We start from the raw sequence: 17,810 nt of genomic DNA, 5'->3' as shown, positions 1-17,810 counted from the left end.
CTCTTATCATTAGCTGAAATCTTTTTCCCTTCTCGACACAACCATATGAGCAAATTATTAAAGGAGAGAAACTATTTTGACAAGTTAATAATATTGTACATTATTGATGGCAAAAATCACATTCTACTTCTGTACTTAGTAGTATTTTCTAACAGGTAAAGGTGATTTCTGTTTGGTCTTTTTTTTGTTTGTTTTGATATATTTAAGGACCGATTGTGACTACTTTTGACACGTCTAATGAACGATTATAAAACAAATTGTGTTTTAATGCAGTTAGGGGGAAAAAGTTAGGCTGATCCACTCAACCCTCCACTTGAAGCGTGTTTCAGACGACGTGGCAGCGCCTCCGGTCTCATGATCTGAGTTTGAACTGCAACCCCACCCGACAGTTGTAAATAATACCACCACTGCCTTCGATTCCTTTTAAACACCTAACATGCCTTCAAGTCTGCAATATAAGTTCGCATAAACACTCAATGTGCAATCTCGTAAATGCGACAAACCATTTTTAGATGTTAACTGCTGACGTTGACAGTCTTCAAATAGCTTCCGTTTCGCTCTGGTAGTGATTGGACTGGTCTGCACTTTTTTCTCTCTCTCTCTCCCTCCTCTCTTCCCTTCCACCGGCGAGCTAGCGCCCGTTGAACGAGTCGCACATTCTACACTTCAATGGAGGCGCAGCCCAAAGATCGGGCACGGGACAGTCGAAATCAACACCGCGGAGACGACGCAAGCCCTCCTCGGCGGACCGTTTGCCTAAAACATGATCAGAGCCACTTCCACCAGCGCCAGCATCAGGAAACGAACGCGAAGAAAACAGGTTTGGACATCCGTAAAAGTTAGCTAGCACTTGCTAGCCTTAGTCAGCTAATGTCAACTAGCCACGAACGGACTCGTGCTAACCAGCCTTCCAACCAACGTGATTTTAAGCCTTAAAGACTTTGTCCTTTACGGTGCAATGTTTTACGACACGTATGAAGGGTGGTTTATTGATTAAAACCATTAATTACTTGGCTACTATCTCTGGGGACACCATTGGTTGCGTAGCTTACTGGCTAGCTGACATTGCGTGACAGTTGTGGCTGGTGGTGGTTTGACATATCGGGAATTGACCTTGTGCGCCAGTCCCCTCACCCACTTGCCCGCCTCATTATTCGGAAATCTTTGGAGGTCGCATCAGGCTTTTAACCTTTAGGTACACACCAATAAGAGTGTCGGCCGTGAGTGGAACTCATTGTCGGTCCGTTTAGGGATAGGAGCCGGCTTCATTGGAATGTTCGGGGCTGCCATTTCCTGTCGGCCATATTAGAGCGCGACTGACGGCTAATGCTCGAGTTAGCCGCTTTGCTAAGTTTTTAAGATATTTAATGACAAACTTCCGTTGTAACATAGCTGAGTACACATTATCCTTTTTTCCCCGGTTTGTTTTGTTTGGTGGCCACGCAATGACACGTTTAGGCCTAGGTGCCAGCTAGCTGTCGTTAGCTAGTGCCAGGCAGCTTTGACAGGCCTGTTGCATTTTCAGGCCCCGAAAAACAAGCTACAACTCCGTGACAGTTGAATCAAAGTGCGCTTTTGAAGGTGTCAAACAAACTTTACCCATATATTTCCACCGAGTTTTGAACTTAAAGTCCTTATTTGACACAGCAGGTCATTGCTGAGCGTGTATAGTTCTTGGCTAGGCCATTGTTTTGATTAATTATTTTACACCAGTCAAACATGTATTTTTAAAAAATATATATTTATTCATCCTGCTTTGAAAGATCCATTTGACAGATATGTTATGTCTGAGATCACATGTACGTAATGTAACACAGAAAGCTCATCCTCAGATGTGTCAGTCATGTATTTTTGGGTGAAGGTTCATGTTTAAACCAGCAGCGGCATGACTTGGCCTTCTGTTGTCGAGTTCAAGTCATGATGACAGCAGCAGTGTTTGTGAACTTTGACCTCTGCTGCAGGCAGTAACAGGAAGGTTGGCTTTGGGAGAAACAAATCACTTTGTTTTGCACGCTCTGCAAACTTGTGTTCTTTGAATGGCTTTTATGTTGCCTTGTGTTGTTTTAGTTAAAGGTAAGGTAAGGACTCAACTAATTCTATGACCAATTTAGACGTGGTAGGCAATTTGTGATGACGGTAAAATCTAGGGTGCGGCATTTGTCTTTGTGGTATAACACCTAACAAAGTATTTGACATAAACCTTTCGGTTACAGTTTGATTGATGAACAATCTATTTCTGTCCCTCTAGGCAACCAAAAAGTAAGCACTGGCGAAGAGGAGGTGGAAAAGAGCACACATTTGTTCGCTGCCGTTGGTATGCTGCATCCTCCCAACAGCAATGGAAACAGACACACAAGTAACACACACGTGAAGCAGAAGCCGACGCAACGGTTGTATTCGACGTCTCCAAAAGCGAGCATCAAAGGAGCAGACTACAAAAAGACAATGGCCCTTAAAAATGATAAGACTGTTGACTTGAATTCTCACGAAGATAAGAAAGACTCTGTGTTGCTGCAAAATGGCGTCGTGCACTGCGGCGTGATTATAAACGGCTACTCGTGCAAGGACAATGATGGCAGCGGATCCGAGGGTGGCTATACCACGCCGAAGAAACGCAAGGCCAGATGTAACAACATGAAGAACACTGACAGTGCAACGAGAGAAAATGACACTCAACAGAAAATCACTACACCGGAGCCCGTGGCGTCCGAGAAAGGAGGCCTTTCTAAACTTGACTGCTTGAAAGGCACACATAAAGGGGAGACTCAGTCAGCGCCAAGACGGACTGAAGCCTCTGAGGACTCGGCGGGGGAACAACCCCAGAGGAAGAACTCCGATGGGAAAGCCGTCTGTAAAAAGACTGAGGAGCGGCACAGAGCCAAGGTTTGCTCACCTTCGAAAGAGGACCCGTGGACTTTGTTCAAACCTCCGCCAGTGTTTCCTGTGGACAATAGCAGTGCTAAAATAGTTCCCAAGATCAGTTATGCAAGTAAAGTCAAAGAGAACCTCAACAAAGGCGTAGCTCAAAGTGGAGCAGAAGCTCCGCCTCCTCCTGTGAGACTGTCGCAGGTGCCCATGTCTGCTATGAAAACCATCACATCAGCTAGCTTTACTAACGGCCCCATTTCGGCTAGTGGAAACGGCTGCCCATCAGCGGGCACCTTCTTTACTTCCGCCGCCCCGGGAAGCGGCAACAATGTAGCATCTCCTTTTGAAAGTAACTGTAGCTCTGCAAACCGCTCCATTGAGGGCGAGGCGCACGAACTGAGAAAGTGTTCCCTCTTAATTTACCCTTTAAATATGCAACCCGCACTTCCCAGCGCCCGCCACCTCAGCCCGCCGGCTGCTCAGACAAATCAGAAAGCCTTGGGTGAGATCTTCCACAATAAATGGGGCCTTTCGTTTATTAATGAGCCCAACTTGGGGCCAGAAGGGGGAAGTGGGCCGATGCCGACGGAGAACAACCCATCCGTGGGCCAGTGTCAGACGAAGGCTGGGCAGCCGTGCTTTGAGGAAGGCCCTTTCTTCTTGGAGCCTGGCACTTGGGCTCAAGATGCAGTGAAAAGGACTTTAACTATTTCGCCAGCTTGTTCTCATCTTTGCGTCCCGGCCGAGCAGGAGAAGGGGGCAAAGACTGGCGTAGATGCTCCCCGTAAGGACAATGGTGCTAAGCCTGTGCAGGGACACGCAACCCCAGTGTTGTTTGGCAAGTCGAAAGAACAGGCCTCGTCTAAAGATGTCTGCAGAAGGCGGAGCTGGGGGTCCTTCGACGTCAAAGCTGCTGTCACTTATCACACTAAAGGTAACTCCACCAAAGCCTCCAACCATTTGCGTCATCGGAAAATGCTGCTTTGCTGTCTAATCTCAACAAAGTGCTTTATTGAACCCATTTACTTGGTATTAACATTCTCTGATGTGCTTTCTTTTCCCCAACAGAAATGGAATACGTTTTCAGCTTGCAAAAACAATGTAAGTGACATTTTTGAGTCTCTGGAGCATTAATAAAGATTTACTTCTTTGAGATTTACATTCTCTTAACGCATTTTTTTTTCCTGTCTCATTTCTCCTTCTCCAGATCCAAATCGAGTATTGGTTTATACTGAGACCAAGGATGGACCCGATCAGTGATGTAGACGTCCGCAGTGCTCGGCTCCGTCTCTTCTGGGTGCTGTGGGTACCCTCCTTGGAAATTCTACATGGTGTTGGAGTGGAAGGAACTGTGAAAAGGAAAAAACAAAACAAAAAAAAAAAACACCTGCTCGTTTTTAGCACGGCAACGACTTCTTTGAGTGTGTCAGACTCGTACACGGACAAAGACGATCGAGTGGTGCCTCTACAACGAGCGGACGGGCTGTGACCGATAATGGCCGCGAAGAGGTGATGTCATTAACGAACTGCGTCTCCTAAAGCCTTTATAACTATGGGCTGTGGCGGCCAGCCCTCCAAACTGCGTAAATGCCACGAACGCTTTCAACAATGACTGGTGAAGACTTTTTGAAACCAATGCCAGTGTAGTCAGACTGTATACGTTGGTAAATAGAAGGGCCGGAATCTTTGTCTTAAAAATCTGCAGGGCAACCCGTAACCCCCCCTGTGACCCCGTCGTTGGCGCTTTCCAGGCGCGCTACAGGTGGTAACGACTTCTCAACCAAAATGCCGGGTTTTCTCGTCGGGTTCGGTTCAGATGTTTTGGACTATTGCTTCCATGACTCAATAACACTCGTTGATTTGTTTTTTGTTGGTGTCGATGGCGGGGTGAGGTGAAGTAACATTGCGCGTCGCAGTCTCGAACCTTAACTCGCCTGACTCTGCCTTTTTTTTTTTTTTTTTGTCTGTCCTGCATGTTTACTGGTGGAATTCGTCTATAAGGTTTGCGATGACGCCTTTGAAATGTGAAGAAGGTTCGTGGGTCAGGTTTTAATGTCGTTAACGTTGTCGCAAGATGGAGGGGTCATCCACGGACGTTGTTCACTTTAGCTGATGTGTTGAAAGCTGTACTTAAGTCTAGGAAGCCCAAATTTGCCCGCCGCGATGTCACTTTCAAATCAGTATTGATGTATTGAACACAACTTAAGGACCTTTGAGGTTTCGAAACGCTAGGATTTGGTTAACGTATGGATTGCTAGCACTTTATGTAAACTAATTACGTTAACGTTTTTAGTTCCTAGAGCTCTATTGACACAACTCCTCCCGAAAAGAATGACTGTGGGCTGTTACTTCTCAGAACAAACAATTATTCAATGTAACTCAGGTAGCGTTGATAAAGCCATGATTATGTTCACTTTTTTTTTTTGTTTTTTGCCAAAAGACCACCTGTTGCGATGCCCTCTAATTTGAAAATATCAAATTGGAATCTTAGGAGATGATTCATGACATTCCGGAAGAGGATTTCATTAAACGCCTATTTGTTTTGAGTGAAAGCCCTTCTCGTGTCAGGAGTCACGCTGGACTACATCTAGAAAACTTTGCAACTTTTTGAAATGGACGCCAGCCTGTAAGCCTTCATTAGCTAGCACCTTGACGATTCTTGATTTTTCGGGCGAGCATCGACCGACTCACCGCAATCTGGCTCCCCCCCCCCCCCATGTTCTCAACTATTCTTCTTGCTGCTGTGGCCTGATTAGGCCTCACCGTAGAGGCACACGGCCCCTAAACCCACTCCCCCCCCCCCCATCCCTTTTCCAAGTCAACTTGACATTTAACTTTTCAATGACGTTGAAAAACAATTTTGTTATGGCTTCTGCTGAGCATCGGAATGCTTTGCGTGTGCGTGCGAAACGAATGGTTAAGCCACGAAATGATAAAAAAGAAGTTTCTGCAAGGAAATGGCAGGCTTTCGAACAAATCTCTTCATTGTATAAGGTGACACTATCAGGTCGTCTTTGGGCATATTTAGGCTTCTGCGTCTCAAAACAGGGTGATTAAGAATGAGCTAATTATTTTAGGATTGTTTTGCAATGATTTTGTTTCTTTAGAAAATAATGAACTCGATACGATACTCATCGCCCAAGCACTTAAATGAAAAGAAAAAAAAGAAAGAAAAACAGGCTTCTTGTGTCAAACATCCATTGAGAGATTGCAGCCTGCAAACCAAAAACAGCTTCTTGAAGCAGCGTGTGATGTGCGTGCGAGCGAGCGTGTGGAGTCAGGCCTGATCATGTGGAGTTGAACCCTCCACTTCTCAGGATGTGCAATCACATTAAGGATGCCGGTGCAGGCTTCCACATCACCGCAGACAACTTGAGCCTCTCAATTGTTAGCGCCTAGTCAGTTGTTCGTTATTGTTATTATATGCAATTTCCTCATAATTCATATAACTGCACGCCCCGTTTCATGTTCAGGTGCCTGAGTGAAAAACCTTTTACAGCAATTTTGATTGTTTTAAAAATGTTCTCCCAGCTTATATCGTCCCATTTTCTTCCTGCTCCCCTGCCCCCAGTTTTGCTACGCTGAAATTCTTCCTTGCGACATGGACGCAGCTAAAAGCAATGAATATTTTTTATGTTTTTTTGTTTTAGATTTTAAAAGAAAAAGGCTTTTTTGGGTTGTGTGTGAGCAGAAAGGCCAAAATCTGCCAATGAAAAAGATCATGTTGGAAGTAGCACATGGTTAATCTTAATAAATTAATATTATTAATATTATAACATGTTTTTTTTAAAGTTTTTTTTTTTTTTTTTTCCAAAATTCTGAACTAACTTATCCATAGATGCACAAATAGGATGAGATTTAAAAGGAATATATGGCATTGAAAGTCAGGATTTTATTTTATTATGCATTTCACATTGTTTCGTTGCTTATTTAAGTCTGATGTGAAGTTTTTCCATCGGTAGCAATGTTAATATTTGACGTCACTCACAAAATATATCGGATATCTTAATTTGGGATGATAGAAATCCACTGCATTATGTAGAATTACTTTTTTTTTTTTTCCCCCAAATTTGACCATACTTCGTAATGTTTTTTTCTTTTTCGTCCTGAGTGATACAAACGTCATATCTATTGTCGTTTCCTCAATTTTGTATTTTGTTCTTGTAGCTTACCCAGTCGACATACTCTCCTTAAACGCAAGGCTGCAAAAACTGTCTCAAATTTCTTTCACGTTGACATTTGTCTTTAAAGGAGTCGTTACATTTGTTTTGCATTGAACAGAATGGTTGGTTGCCATTTGTTTAAGCATGAAAGATTCCATACAATGTTATAGAAAAAAGATATCTTCCAATGTCACAATTTTAGTTTCCATTAAATTGTTAAATTCATATGTTTTGTGTCTTGTTTTTTTATGTTTGCGTGTAGCCTTGACCCCTGTCAGGCCACAAAACATCTGTTTTGGTTAGAAGACGGCCCCTAAATGATCGTAAATTATAAATTAACCAAACTTCCAAGATAACCTAATACTGCTTTTCTTAAAGGAGACATATTCAAAATCCACTTTCCTTTAGCTTTTACATGCAATTTATTTTTCACTTGGAGTCTCCAGAATTGTAGAACATCTTAAACTAATCCCTCCAAGTGCTGTAGAGATACTTCTATATGTTTTGGGATATTATTTACTCCTTTCAATTTGATTAAATTTCTATGATGTATTTTTTAACTTTTTAACCATCTTAATTACTTTTGTAGTCCAAACTCAAGGATGCTGAAGGTACAAGTGGAGAGCTCAAAATGTTCCATTGTTGGATGCATTCATCTTTCATTTTTTCCAGGACGAAGTTCTCACATCTGTGGGCAACTAACTGCCTCTCTGTAAAGAGGATTTGCCGAAAGACTGACGACAACGGACACAGGAAAGCAGTAAGTTTTAGATGACACAAAAATAATAAGCTGTATATCACTTTTATATTATTGCGTCTCTATGATGCCATTGTTTTCATAGCATTAGTATTAGTTTTTCTGCTGATTTTAGCGCTGTGCGATCTATTTTTTCACTTGTGGATATATTTTGAGTAGTCGATGAATTGCATGGAAGGTACTATTTCATTCTTGAGGAATGTGTTAAATGTTTTTGTTACCTTCTTGCTAGCACTAGCATTAGCTTACTTCTTGACTGCAGTGCTTGTTTACAAGACATGTTCATAAATATTGGGAAGGGATTTTTTTTCTTACGTGTTATGTATGGTTGGATGGACGTCTTCTGCTGTTGACATCTATCAATCAAAAAGTGTGTGCTGCAAGTAAACTGGACCGCTGCTAATATGTCCGAACGGAAGAGCAGGAGCACATCTTGCGACCTCCAGGGAGCGGGGTGTGACGTATCCACAACCGGATGAGTAAACTGTAAAAAGCATGATAAGTCTACTTTTAAGTTAAGAAATCTTCATTATACATTGTCGGTTTTATGATTAAAAAGGCTGTAGGCTTTTTTTCTGAAAAAAAACAAGACCATTTATTGTGTTGGAATTTTCCAACAATAGTAAGGATATTCTTTTTTTTTTTTTCTTTTTCAGAATCCCCCCCCCCCCCCATGAATAAGGCTTTTTTTTCTTTTTTCAGATTAATGACTGTTTAGTAAGGCTTGTAAAAAAAACGACAATCATGAGGCTATTTGTAGAAGAGATTTATTACGTAATAGTTTCTGGTAGTGTGGGAGTAAACTTGCCTGACTTGTAACCATGTGTGGAATAGGGGTGTAAATCGCGGCTTTTGTCACGATACGATATAATATCGATATAAAGAACTACGATACGATATTTGCCGATATCTTAAAGCCTGCTGCGATTCATTCACGATATATCGCGATATAGTGCTCTACGATCGATTTTCTTTTTTTAATAAAAAATATAGGACAATATCCTGATTTATAACAATTCATACGCAAAATCAACAAGGTACTGCAAACTCTTTATTTAGGAAATTACAAGAGTATTGTAGTATACAAATTGCTTACTTTAACACTGAACTTTGATGTCGTGTTTTTTCTTTAAATGTGCGGCGAGATTTGTGCTCCCTGAATATTTGATCACCGCATGGCAGGATTTACAAACTGCACGTGTCTTGTCCGTTGAGTCATCTTTTCTTTGGAATCCAAAGTGCTTCCAAAGAATGACTTGAAGCCTAAAGGGGAGCCAATTTCCTCGTCTTTTTGGACACGAGCCATAGCGCCAGCCCAGGAGCCGCGTACTAGTTGTCGACTCCCCTTTCACGTGCCTGCTCTGTTCACAACACAACAACGCCGCGCACTGCTCCCGGAAAGAGGAAGCAAGCAACAATGAACTGGATTTCAAAATAAAGTCGCGTCTAATGTCCGAGGTCAAACACGGCGGTATAAATCGATGTTTACCTTTAGCATCGATTCCAATAAATCGTAGAGCATTATATCGATTAATCGATGTGTATCGATGTATCGTTACACCCCTAGTGTGGAATGATTCCTGCTCATGACGATGCAAAGAATGGATTTAAATTTTGTAAAGAAAATCTTTGTATAAAAAAAAAAATTGTGCTTAATAGTTCCTGGTAGTGTAGAGGTAAACTTGCCTGGATTGTAACGTTACAAAGGGGAAACCTTTGTACCTTGTTCCACCAAAAATTCATACCACTTGTGGTGGGCAAAAGTCCAACGACTCAAAAGTGCCAAGTCATCATCAGGTTTAGTCGTCATCATCATCGTCGTCATCGTCATCATCGTCGTCGTCATCATCTTCGTCTTCATCGTCGTCATCGTCGTCATCGTCACTGCTCTCCTCAGACTCGTCATCATCTGAGCTAACAACTTCCAGTTTCTTCACATGAATCAGATGAGCTGCTTCCGCGGGTTTACTGATTCAGCCCAGCATTCATGCGCACGCACACACACACACACACACGCACACACACACACACAAAATGTGAGACGGGCTGCTGATAGGAAAGCGTAGCAAAAAAAAAAAAGCCCAAAATGTGTTGTACAGTAATACCCAAAATGCTCATCTTGACCCAGCCAGCCTACCACAAGCGAGAGAGGGTGGGGGTGGGGGTGCATAATACCACATGAGCATTCATCCAGCAAAAAACAATTCCTGGTTGTCTGGGGTTTGGCCTCTGCTGATGAAGAGGAAAAATTTGACAAGACAGAAAATATTAATCTGCTCATATCATGATTTCAATCCTTAAGAATAACCCCCAAAAAAAGACAGGATGTGATTCCATTCGCAGCAACAGTTTTGTATTGTAGGGTCTCATTGGAGCACAAGAACACACAAAATAGCATGACAAAGGTCAAGTGATTAAAACTGCTGCTGTGAAACCGAGATAAATTATCTCAAGAAAGATTCCTCCATATTTACATCTCCTATTTGGCAACATTACCAAAAGAACAGTATGGCAATTTTTGGTAAAATCTGTTATACATAATATCAAACACTGCAATGATACATTTAAATAAAGCTTAAAACGTTCACATTGGAGGAGCAAACATGGATGAAAAAAACTCCCAAGCTGTCATTAGTCTCTTTCCCAAAATAGCCACACCAGTCCCGAGAGGAAGAGGAGCGGCGGGCGGCCCTTGCGACCCCTCACCACACGGTCGGGTCCTTGCGTTTGGGCTTGGGTTTGGGCTCCGGATCCTTGGGCTTGAGCTCGGGGTCCAAGTGATTAGGCTCCTGCGCGTGCATCTCCATGTCTTCGCTCCTGCGCTTCCTCTTGTACAACTTCACGGCAAAGCAAATACTGAGGAGGACCAGGATAAACAAACAGCCGCTGACAACTGCAATGATCAGGATGGTAATCTCGGAGACGGTAGCTGGAAGGAAAAACAAAAAACTGATAATAGGAGAGAAGGCAGACGATATTCGATAGCAAGCTGTGTCAACTGGAGCTGCAGAGAACAGCATTTGCAAAAATAAACAAAAGAAGGTTTCAGCAGTTGATAAAAAAACACTAACCTTTGGTGACGACACTGAGGGTAGTCTCCCGGTTATCGCCGTGCACATCCGGGCGGTTTCGTACGTTGCAGATGTACGTGCCGTTAAATGTTGGAGGCACTTCAAGCAGGGTGATGGAGGCGTCACTTCTTGAAACATCTCCAGACCACACCGCATGGTTTTTAAAGCGGCCGTCTTTAGGAGGGTACGCCACCTCCTGGTAGTAGAACACCTAACAAAAATGTATATTAAAAAAACCCAACCCAAAACTGAATTCTTTGTGTCTGTACCTACCGATTCTTCTCTTTTAGAATTCAGTGGACGGAAGTTCCAGGACACGACAACGGATTGAGCCGACACAGGGTGACTGGAGCGGAAAGTGCACTTGAGTCTAACCGTAGTGCCGTTGACCGCCTCCACCTCTGACGGTGCGTAGATCTCAATTCCTGAAACCCGTGCCACTCCTAAAAAAAAGAAGTGTTTAGCTCATTCCTAAACGGTTAATAATTGCTCCAAAGTCTGAAGGTCACAAAGCCAAGCTGATGCAAGACAACAATTCTGATCAGCCAAAGAACAACAATCTCTGGCCATACACATAAAAATGAAATACTAGCAACATAAAAAGTATGTGGTTATTTTTGTGGGTGTGGATGTTGCATATTGCCTTTAGCAAGTACACTTGAGACCTCAAGTGAACACTTCCGCATGCAGTACTCTGATTTAAATCACTGACAGTGTTGATTTAAATCACTAACAGTGTTGATTTAAATCACTTCAGGTGTTTCCAAATTTGCTTGCTTAAACACACATTGCTTAAACCTGTCATTACAGCAAAATACATGTCAATACACACACTATTGTGTTCAGTCACTGCAAGGCGCCCCTCAGTGACACACCTTATCTTTACAACACATTTATAACATATTTACAATACATTTCAAACACGCACAAACACACACACGTGTACCAATTCAAAATAAAGGCGCTTTGGCATAATAAAGCAATAAAATACGACATTTAAAGTTTGATCGGGAAGTTGTTCACAATTTGAGAACGTGACTTAAATTGCACAATGGAATCGCGTCAATTTAGACAACCAAAGTAGTCAGAATAAGTCTCAAATTTTGACACAGTTGTCTGAAATACAAAATGTCTGAAATGCATAACAAGGTTTAAAGGTTAACCAGCAGGCAAGTGAGTCTAAAACATTATCGCACGGTGCATGCGTGATATACTACTAATTTAAAAGTTGCATTCTAACGAGTTGCGTGACTTTTAAATGACAAACACAATGGTGGATGTGTCACGGAAGTTTGTCACACTCACCGAACAGGACGAAACCTCCCAGGAGAAGCAGAAACCACGTCGGACACATGAGACTGGCAAACATTGATGCCGTCTCAACGCGGACAGTCCCTTTGTGAAAATAGAACGGGGGCAGGCATGTATGTTCCAAAAGGTTGCAAAAACAAACGGGGGGAAAAAAAAAGAGTCCGTGAAGTGAAACTCTGCTTTTCTCCACTCCCACCGTGTAAATCTTGAGTCACCTCTGCAGGCAAGAACACACCTGATGGGCGGTGTATGCAGACTTCTTGCATAACCTGTTGCTCTGCCTACTCAATCTTTCTCCGTGTACCTCTTGCTAGTTTCACTTTACATATTAACTAGTGTTTTCTTTCTTTCTCCAACTTAAAATCCCAGATCGCAGGTCTCTGCAAGGTTAGTTCCATCGACACAAACGATGTTTGTCTCCCTCTAGTGTCCAAACTACGGTTATGACAAAGGGAAAGAATCTCAATACAGTACTGCATACATTATGCATTTTCTCATGTATAGCATTACTTATGTTTCGTTTTGTCACAAAGCTCAAGATAAACGTTTGTTTTTATTCATTTTTATGTCACAAAACTAGTGTCATCAAATCCATAATAATCTTTAAATAACAAACCTGAATGATGTTATTCATTTCCTACAGTGCAGTGAAAAGTTACTTTTTTTTTCTTAGGGGCTGAGAAAATTATAAATATATTTTAGAATGCCCAATAAAATGTTGTCGGATATTATTCAAATGTTGTTATTTTCTAGGAGAAAAGGGGGCAATTATTTGTCACTTTTATCAATAATGTCCAACCAATGTAAATTATTTTAAAATTTAGCGCATGGCTATAGGCTAGGGTTTAATGACAATATAAACCACGAATTTTACATCTATTATACAGAAAATATTAATAATCTTTTTTTTTTTTTTATAGTTCAAGAATCCTCCCCATCCGACATGACAGCAAATTGTCGCAACCACACACTCTCTCCTCAATAGGATCTTTGGCAGTTGCCTTCATGACACGCCTTTTGTTGTCTCGCCTAGCCTAGCCCTTTTGATGCTACTGTAGCGAGCATCCCCCGCATCAAACTGCCACAGCTGTCAAGTCTACAACACAGCTAACGTCAGCCTCGGCTCGAGAAGTGACGCTCTGCACTCTACCAGGTAGACCGTCCTTTAAAATGCAACAACACATGATATTATACCGCATTTAGAGTCAAACGCGGGACACGATAGTGTCAGATGCAGCTGGAGTGGTCAGCTAGCTAACAAGCTAACGACAAATAAATCTCCGTGTCTGTAATAGCGGCCCTTTTTTAATCCCAGAGTTGATTCTGGGATTTTTATAAGCAGTGGCTATGAAAGCGAAAGTGGTCTGTGTGCATTTTAGGCCACGCTGTGTGCACCAAAACGTTAATCTGCTGCTGCGCTGCTATGGCTGTGCTAGCTGGTGCTGATGCTTTGCTTCCCAAACAAATGGCGTATATGGTGTGCAGCGTTCACTTTGCATCTTGATTTGATTTGTATCGTCTGTGCGTGTCTGTTTGAATTTGGTAGTTAGTAAACGCAATTGTCCGATTCTGTAGGATGAGTGGCGATGGTGATGGTTTCAACCCTGCTGCAGTGGCTCAGCCAGTAGAGGATGTGCAAGGCGATGGGCGGTGGATGTCACAGGTATGGTGGTGGTCACGTCATTATAGCTTTCCTTAAGAATTCATATATTTAAAAAAATAATAATAATTGAGCATCAATCAGTGATGTATAGAGTTTAGATGCAATGTACAATGTGCCACATGGTAGGTCCCTGCAAGGTTAATCCATTGATGCTAATATGGCTGAGACAGTCTGGTCCCATTCAAGCTTTCAAGATCATCATGCTACAAGCATAACATCCCAAACTTTTTCCTGACAAGGCTGTGCTTATTCTGCAGCACACCCGATTTGTGCTGGAGTGCAAGGATGGAGAACCAGATGTGCTTTTTGTCGGGGACTCTATGGTACAACTAATGCAGCAGTATGAGGTGAGATAGGAAATTAGTATTTTTGTATGTGTTCTGCTATTGCAATGATTTTTTTTTGAACTCGTGGGGGAAATAAATTGCCTGATTCGTTCGGACAGGTCTGGAGGGAGTTGTTCTCACCGCTTCATGCACTCAACTTCGGCATCGGAGGCGACACCACTTGCAACGTTCTGTGGCGGCTGCAGAACGGAGAGCTGGAGAACATTCGGCCTAAGGTTGGTGTGACCGTCCTGGGCACTCCTATCGACATTGTGCGCTTGTGTCCTTGCTCGCATGCACGGTGTGTTCCTCAAGCACGCTTAAATAAGTAGTTTGCTGCCCCTGACCTTGCCACCTTGGCTATAATCAGGAGCAGATGTCATAAATGGAGTAGTAAGCTGTGAGAATAAGGTTAGGGTGGAAGGTGTGACATGTCGGACTAAGAAATAAAATTAACAGGAATGTCACTGAGGTATGTAAACAAAGTGGCAGCAACATTCACAGAAATCGAAACTAAGAACACGCACAAGACTGTCGTTCTGGAAAGGAAAGAATGAACACGATGAGCCTTAACATCTGTTTTTGTTTTTTGTTCAGGTTGTGGTGGTGTGGGTCGGAACCAATAATCACGAGCATACGGCGGAACAAGTTGCTGGAGGAATTCTTTCAATCGCAAAGCTGCTCACGTCCCGTCTGCCCAAAGCAAAAGTAGTTGTGCTGGTAAGTTCACTTTTGTTCAAACCGTGCTTCCTTCCTTTAAAGAGTCAAACAACATACCTTAGAAGAAAAAAAAAATTTTAGCACACAAAAGCTTGGGAGTGTATTTCATTGTTTTGGTTGTCACGATATATCGCCGGCATAAAAATCGTTGTTGGATTAAATTAACTCTGTGGTATTTTTACTCCATTGAATGGTTTTCATTCCATCGCAGTAAAATGCCACAATAGCCGCCAGCCGCAACATCAAAATGGGATTGATAGTTTTCCCTGTCAGTATTGCTCGGTTCAAACGAATAAGCGAGACGTCTTAAGACTGGAGCTTCGCTTTATCGGCAGCTTGGCGGTGTCAAGACGCCAACTACAATCGCAAAGATCAGCAGCTTACTTATGCAATCTTGACATAGCGCACCCCAAGGGGAAGCTTACAATGAAGCCTCCGATGTTCCGTTTACATTGATTTCAAACCAAACCGGTTCTCAGGGATTATTACCACGAGGGGAGCGTCCAAACCCCCTGAGGGAGAAGAACGCCGCCGTCAATGACTTTCTGCGAGCTTGGCTACCTCGCCTGGGCCAGGCTCAGCTCCTTGACGTGAGCAAGGCGTTCGTCCACTCCGACGGCACCATCGCTCCGCAGGACATGTTTGACTTCCTCCACTTGACGTCGACGGGTTACCGCACCATGGCCAAGCCCCTCAGCGACTTGCTGCTTCAGATACTCGAAGAGACGCCGGAAGAGCGAAGGGCGTCGCTGGTGTAAGCCGCCGGGTCACGGCGGCACCCGAGTCAGGAGAAGCAATGGCACCCCGAGATGGGCGTGTCTCGGTGTTGATGAGTGGCGTGGGTGCTGTAGAGGGAGAGAGACATCACTACACTCTTGAAACGACTTACTGCCTGTGAGACCTTTTGCGAGCGCAGTGTCTAATCAAATGAAGTATTTCTCTTGATTTCTGAGCTCTAGTACACACTGACTTCATTTACTAGCCCCCCCCCCCCCCCCCCCCAGTTATGTTGTCAAAGTAAAATGGCGGCAGCAACTCTGGCAACATGCGATGTAACTCGTGCAAGCCTGCTCAAAAGAAGAAGACTTCTTTGGCAAACAGCACCAATTTAGTTTCTTCCTTCTCATGCACGCTGTTATGGATCCTGACATGGATGGACAATGACGCTCTCTCCCTTCAGTGCCCTAAATTGATGCGTCTACAGTATTTTCTTTCTTACACACCTTTTCATTCTGTTACTATTTTCTTTTTTGTAATTTTACACCCCCCCCTCCCCTGTTGTATTTCATTTTTTCTCAGTGACCTCTCACACAACCTTGTCCTCTTTTTCTGACTTCTGTACTTCATGACTAAGGAATAAAAAGTTGCAGAAGCTACTGAATAATCATCACGCTACCAAGCAACAACAACAAACAAAAAAAGGTTGGCGAGCTTGTGCTAACGCTTCTTTATAGCTCGATCGATCAGTCACATACTGAGCTTCAAATTATCTAAAGTTACTGCTGTCTTCAGCTCTGCACAATGCGTGTTGTGTTGAAGCGTGTATGATTGTCTGTGTGTGCGCGCCTCCAATGTTTACGGGATCGGTTGTGTACAGTGCGTCTGGAAGTTGGTGTGAGTGTTTAGAACCGACCCCGGCTGTATATAAGAGATGTTGAAAGGTGGGGGGTTAGATTGTGGGGGGTCTATCTGTGCGATCCATTATGTGCACTTGTTTAGCTTGTTGTCTCGTTATTGAGTTAAAAGCATTCCAATAAATGAATCCTGGATGGAATTTATTTGCGTTTGAGTGGTCATGTTAAGTGGTCATCATTTTTTGATTCTTAGTTTCATTTGTCGTCGATTTCAACATTAAATATACTATTGATGGGAAAAAAAGTTGATAAAATATTGCACAGAAATTTGAGAAAGAAATATAGTTAAAATAACTAATAAAAAGATTTAATGTAGCATTGTTGCAATTTGATTTTTTTATTATTATTATTATTTTCGTATATTTGATACACATTTTTATTTTAAGTATAGTACAATTTTTTTTTAATTGTTCAACCTTGCCTGTATGATAAATTGTTGCTGCAGTTTGAGATGCTCACCAACAGAGGACGTTGTTTAATTAAAATCTGGAGTAAACTGCCGCCGACAAGCCTTTTTTTAAAATCTTCTTACTTGCCATTCTCCCACTTTTGAGTTCATATCTTTTCTCGTCATTAATGCTTGATTCATACAAACTTCATAGTTTATTCATCTGGACTGTTCAATAATTAAACAATTATAACACACCTTATTGTGTGACAAGGATGAAAATAATGACAATGGATCCTGCATAGGTTAAAAAAATATACCACTACCACATGCTTGGGGCTGGAAATAATCTAGTTGAGTAATCCAGAGTTGGAATCTCAGTTTCTCGACATATCCACTGCTCTGGTGTGTTTACGTTGTCGTTGATCCAAACCTGCAGGAATTTTGCGTCCATGTAAATAGTGTGAACGCCTGGCCGCGCACGCTTCCATTTTTCCGCTTGGTCTCAACCAAACTCTGCTCGTAAAGTTCAAACTTTCTGCTCCCAGCGGGCATTTGAAGTTTAATGATAAAATCTACATGGCGGCCTTGTTTGCTCTTCGGGCACTGTTAACGGGTTACGTTTGGCTTCAGTTGTTCTTTTTATCGCTCTGGATTTCTGTGTGGTTTTCTTATTTTATTATTATTTTATTTCATCTGCTGCCAAGTGTAAGTAATGGGTCAGTGGTTATTGGATCCTTATGTTGTCAGCTTCACATAGTTTTATTATTAAATTGTATCCAGTCATAGCTGAACTCCAGCAAAGTTGAAATGCACTGGGTGCTGTCATTCAACATTCTGGATTGTGTAAAATGGAATTTAGCTTTTGTGGGTTTTTTTTGTTTTTTTGCCGGAGATTGAGGGTTGTTA

General features: G+C 42.4%; 3 protein-coding genes across 3 annotated transcripts; 2 read left to right on the top strand and 1 right to left on the bottom strand.

Moving 5' to 3' along the window:
• Window positions 1-103: 103 nt before the first annotated feature.
• nufip2 (nuclear FMR1 interacting protein 2) lies at window positions 104-7,256 on the top strand. The gene is made up of 4 exons (XM_061300254.1): window positions 104-820; window positions 2,249-3,802; window positions 3,937-3,969; window positions 4,076-7,256. Exons 1-4 carry the CDS (start codon window positions 670-672, stop codon window positions 4,126-4,128), a joined length of 1,791 nt encoding a protein of 596 aa, XP_061156238.1. The 5' UTR covers window positions 104-669; the 3' UTR covers window positions 4,129-7,256.
• Window positions 7,257-8,539: 1,283 nt separating this feature from the next.
• Window positions 8,540-12,488, bottom strand: LOC133168594 (myelin protein zero-like protein 2). Its single transcript, XM_061300257.1, has 5 exons — window positions 12,165-12,488; window positions 11,133-11,302; window positions 10,860-11,070; window positions 10,495-10,717; window positions 8,540-9,756 (listed from the first exon to the last, which is right to left on the bottom strand). Exons 1-5 carry the CDS (start codon window positions 12,226-12,228, stop codon window positions 9,588-9,590), a joined length of 837 nt encoding a protein of 278 aa, XP_061156241.1. The 5' UTR covers window positions 12,229-12,488; the 3' UTR covers window positions 8,540-9,587.
• A 660-nt stretch (window positions 12,489-13,148) lies between these two features.
• On the top strand, window positions 13,149-16,653 carry pafah1b2 (platelet-activating factor acetylhydrolase 1b, catalytic subunit 2). Its single transcript, XM_061300258.1, has 6 exons — window positions 13,149-13,323; window positions 13,746-13,833; window positions 14,091-14,180; window positions 14,279-14,395; window positions 14,757-14,879; window positions 15,359-16,653. Exons 2-6 carry the CDS (start codon window positions 13,747-13,749, stop codon window positions 15,635-15,637), a joined length of 696 nt encoding a protein of 231 aa, XP_061156242.1. The 5' UTR covers window positions 13,149-13,323; window position 13,746; the 3' UTR covers window positions 15,638-16,653.
• The last annotated feature ends 1,157 nt before the right edge of the window (window positions 16,654-17,810 follow it).

Source organism: Syngnathus typhle, linkage group LG15, assembly GCF_033458585.1.
Source record: "Syngnathus typhle isolate RoL2023-S1 ecotype Sweden linkage group LG15, RoL_Styp_1.0, whole genome shotgun sequence".
In the NCBI taxonomy this organism is placed as follows: domain Eukaryota; kingdom Metazoa; phylum Chordata; class Actinopteri; order Syngnathiformes; family Syngnathidae; genus Syngnathus; species Syngnathus typhle.
The sequence above is the reverse complement of the archived record's forward strand: the minus strand, read 5'-3'. Positions and strand labels throughout refer to the sequence as shown.

Excerpts from the sequence above, each read along its gene's own strand:
- nufip2 (XM_061300254.1), top strand. The coding sequence starts at position 670 with ATGGAGGCGCAGCCCAAAGATCGGGCACGGGACAGTCGAAATCAACAC. Across the intron at positions 821-2,248 it reads AACGAACGCGAAGAAAACAG|GCAACCAAAAAGTAAGCACT; the intron begins GTTTGGACATCC and ends CTGTCCCTCTAG. Across the intron at positions 3,970-4,075 it reads TTTCAGCTTGCAAAAACAAT|ATCCAAATCGAGTATTGGTT; the intron begins GTAAGTGACATT and ends CTCCTTCTCCAG.
- LOC133168594 (XM_061300257.1), bottom strand. The coding sequence starts at position 12,228 with ATGTTTGCCAGTCTCATGTGTCCGACGTGGTTTCTGCTTCTCCTGGGA. Across the intron at positions 11,303-12,164 it reads GGGAGGTTTCGTCCTGTTCG|GAGTGGCACGGGTTTCAGGA; the intron begins GTGAGTGTGACA and ends TCTTTTTTTTAG. Across the intron at positions 10,718-10,859 it reads CCTCAGTGTCGTCACCAAAG|CTACCGTCTCCGAGATTACC; the intron begins GTTAGTGTTTTT and ends TTTTCCTTCCAG.
- pafah1b2 (XM_061300258.1), top strand. The coding sequence starts at position 13,747 with ATGAGTGGCGATGGTGATGGTTTCAACCCTGCTGCAGTGGCTCAGCCA. Across the intron at positions 14,396-14,756 it reads TGGAGAACATTCGGCCTAAG|GTTGTGGTGGTGTGGGTCGG; the intron begins GTTGGTGTGACC and ends TTTTTTGTTCAG. Across the intron at positions 14,880-15,358 it reads AAGCAAAAGTAGTTGTGCTG|GGATTATTACCACGAGGGGA; the intron begins GTAAGTTCACTT and ends ACCGGTTCTCAG.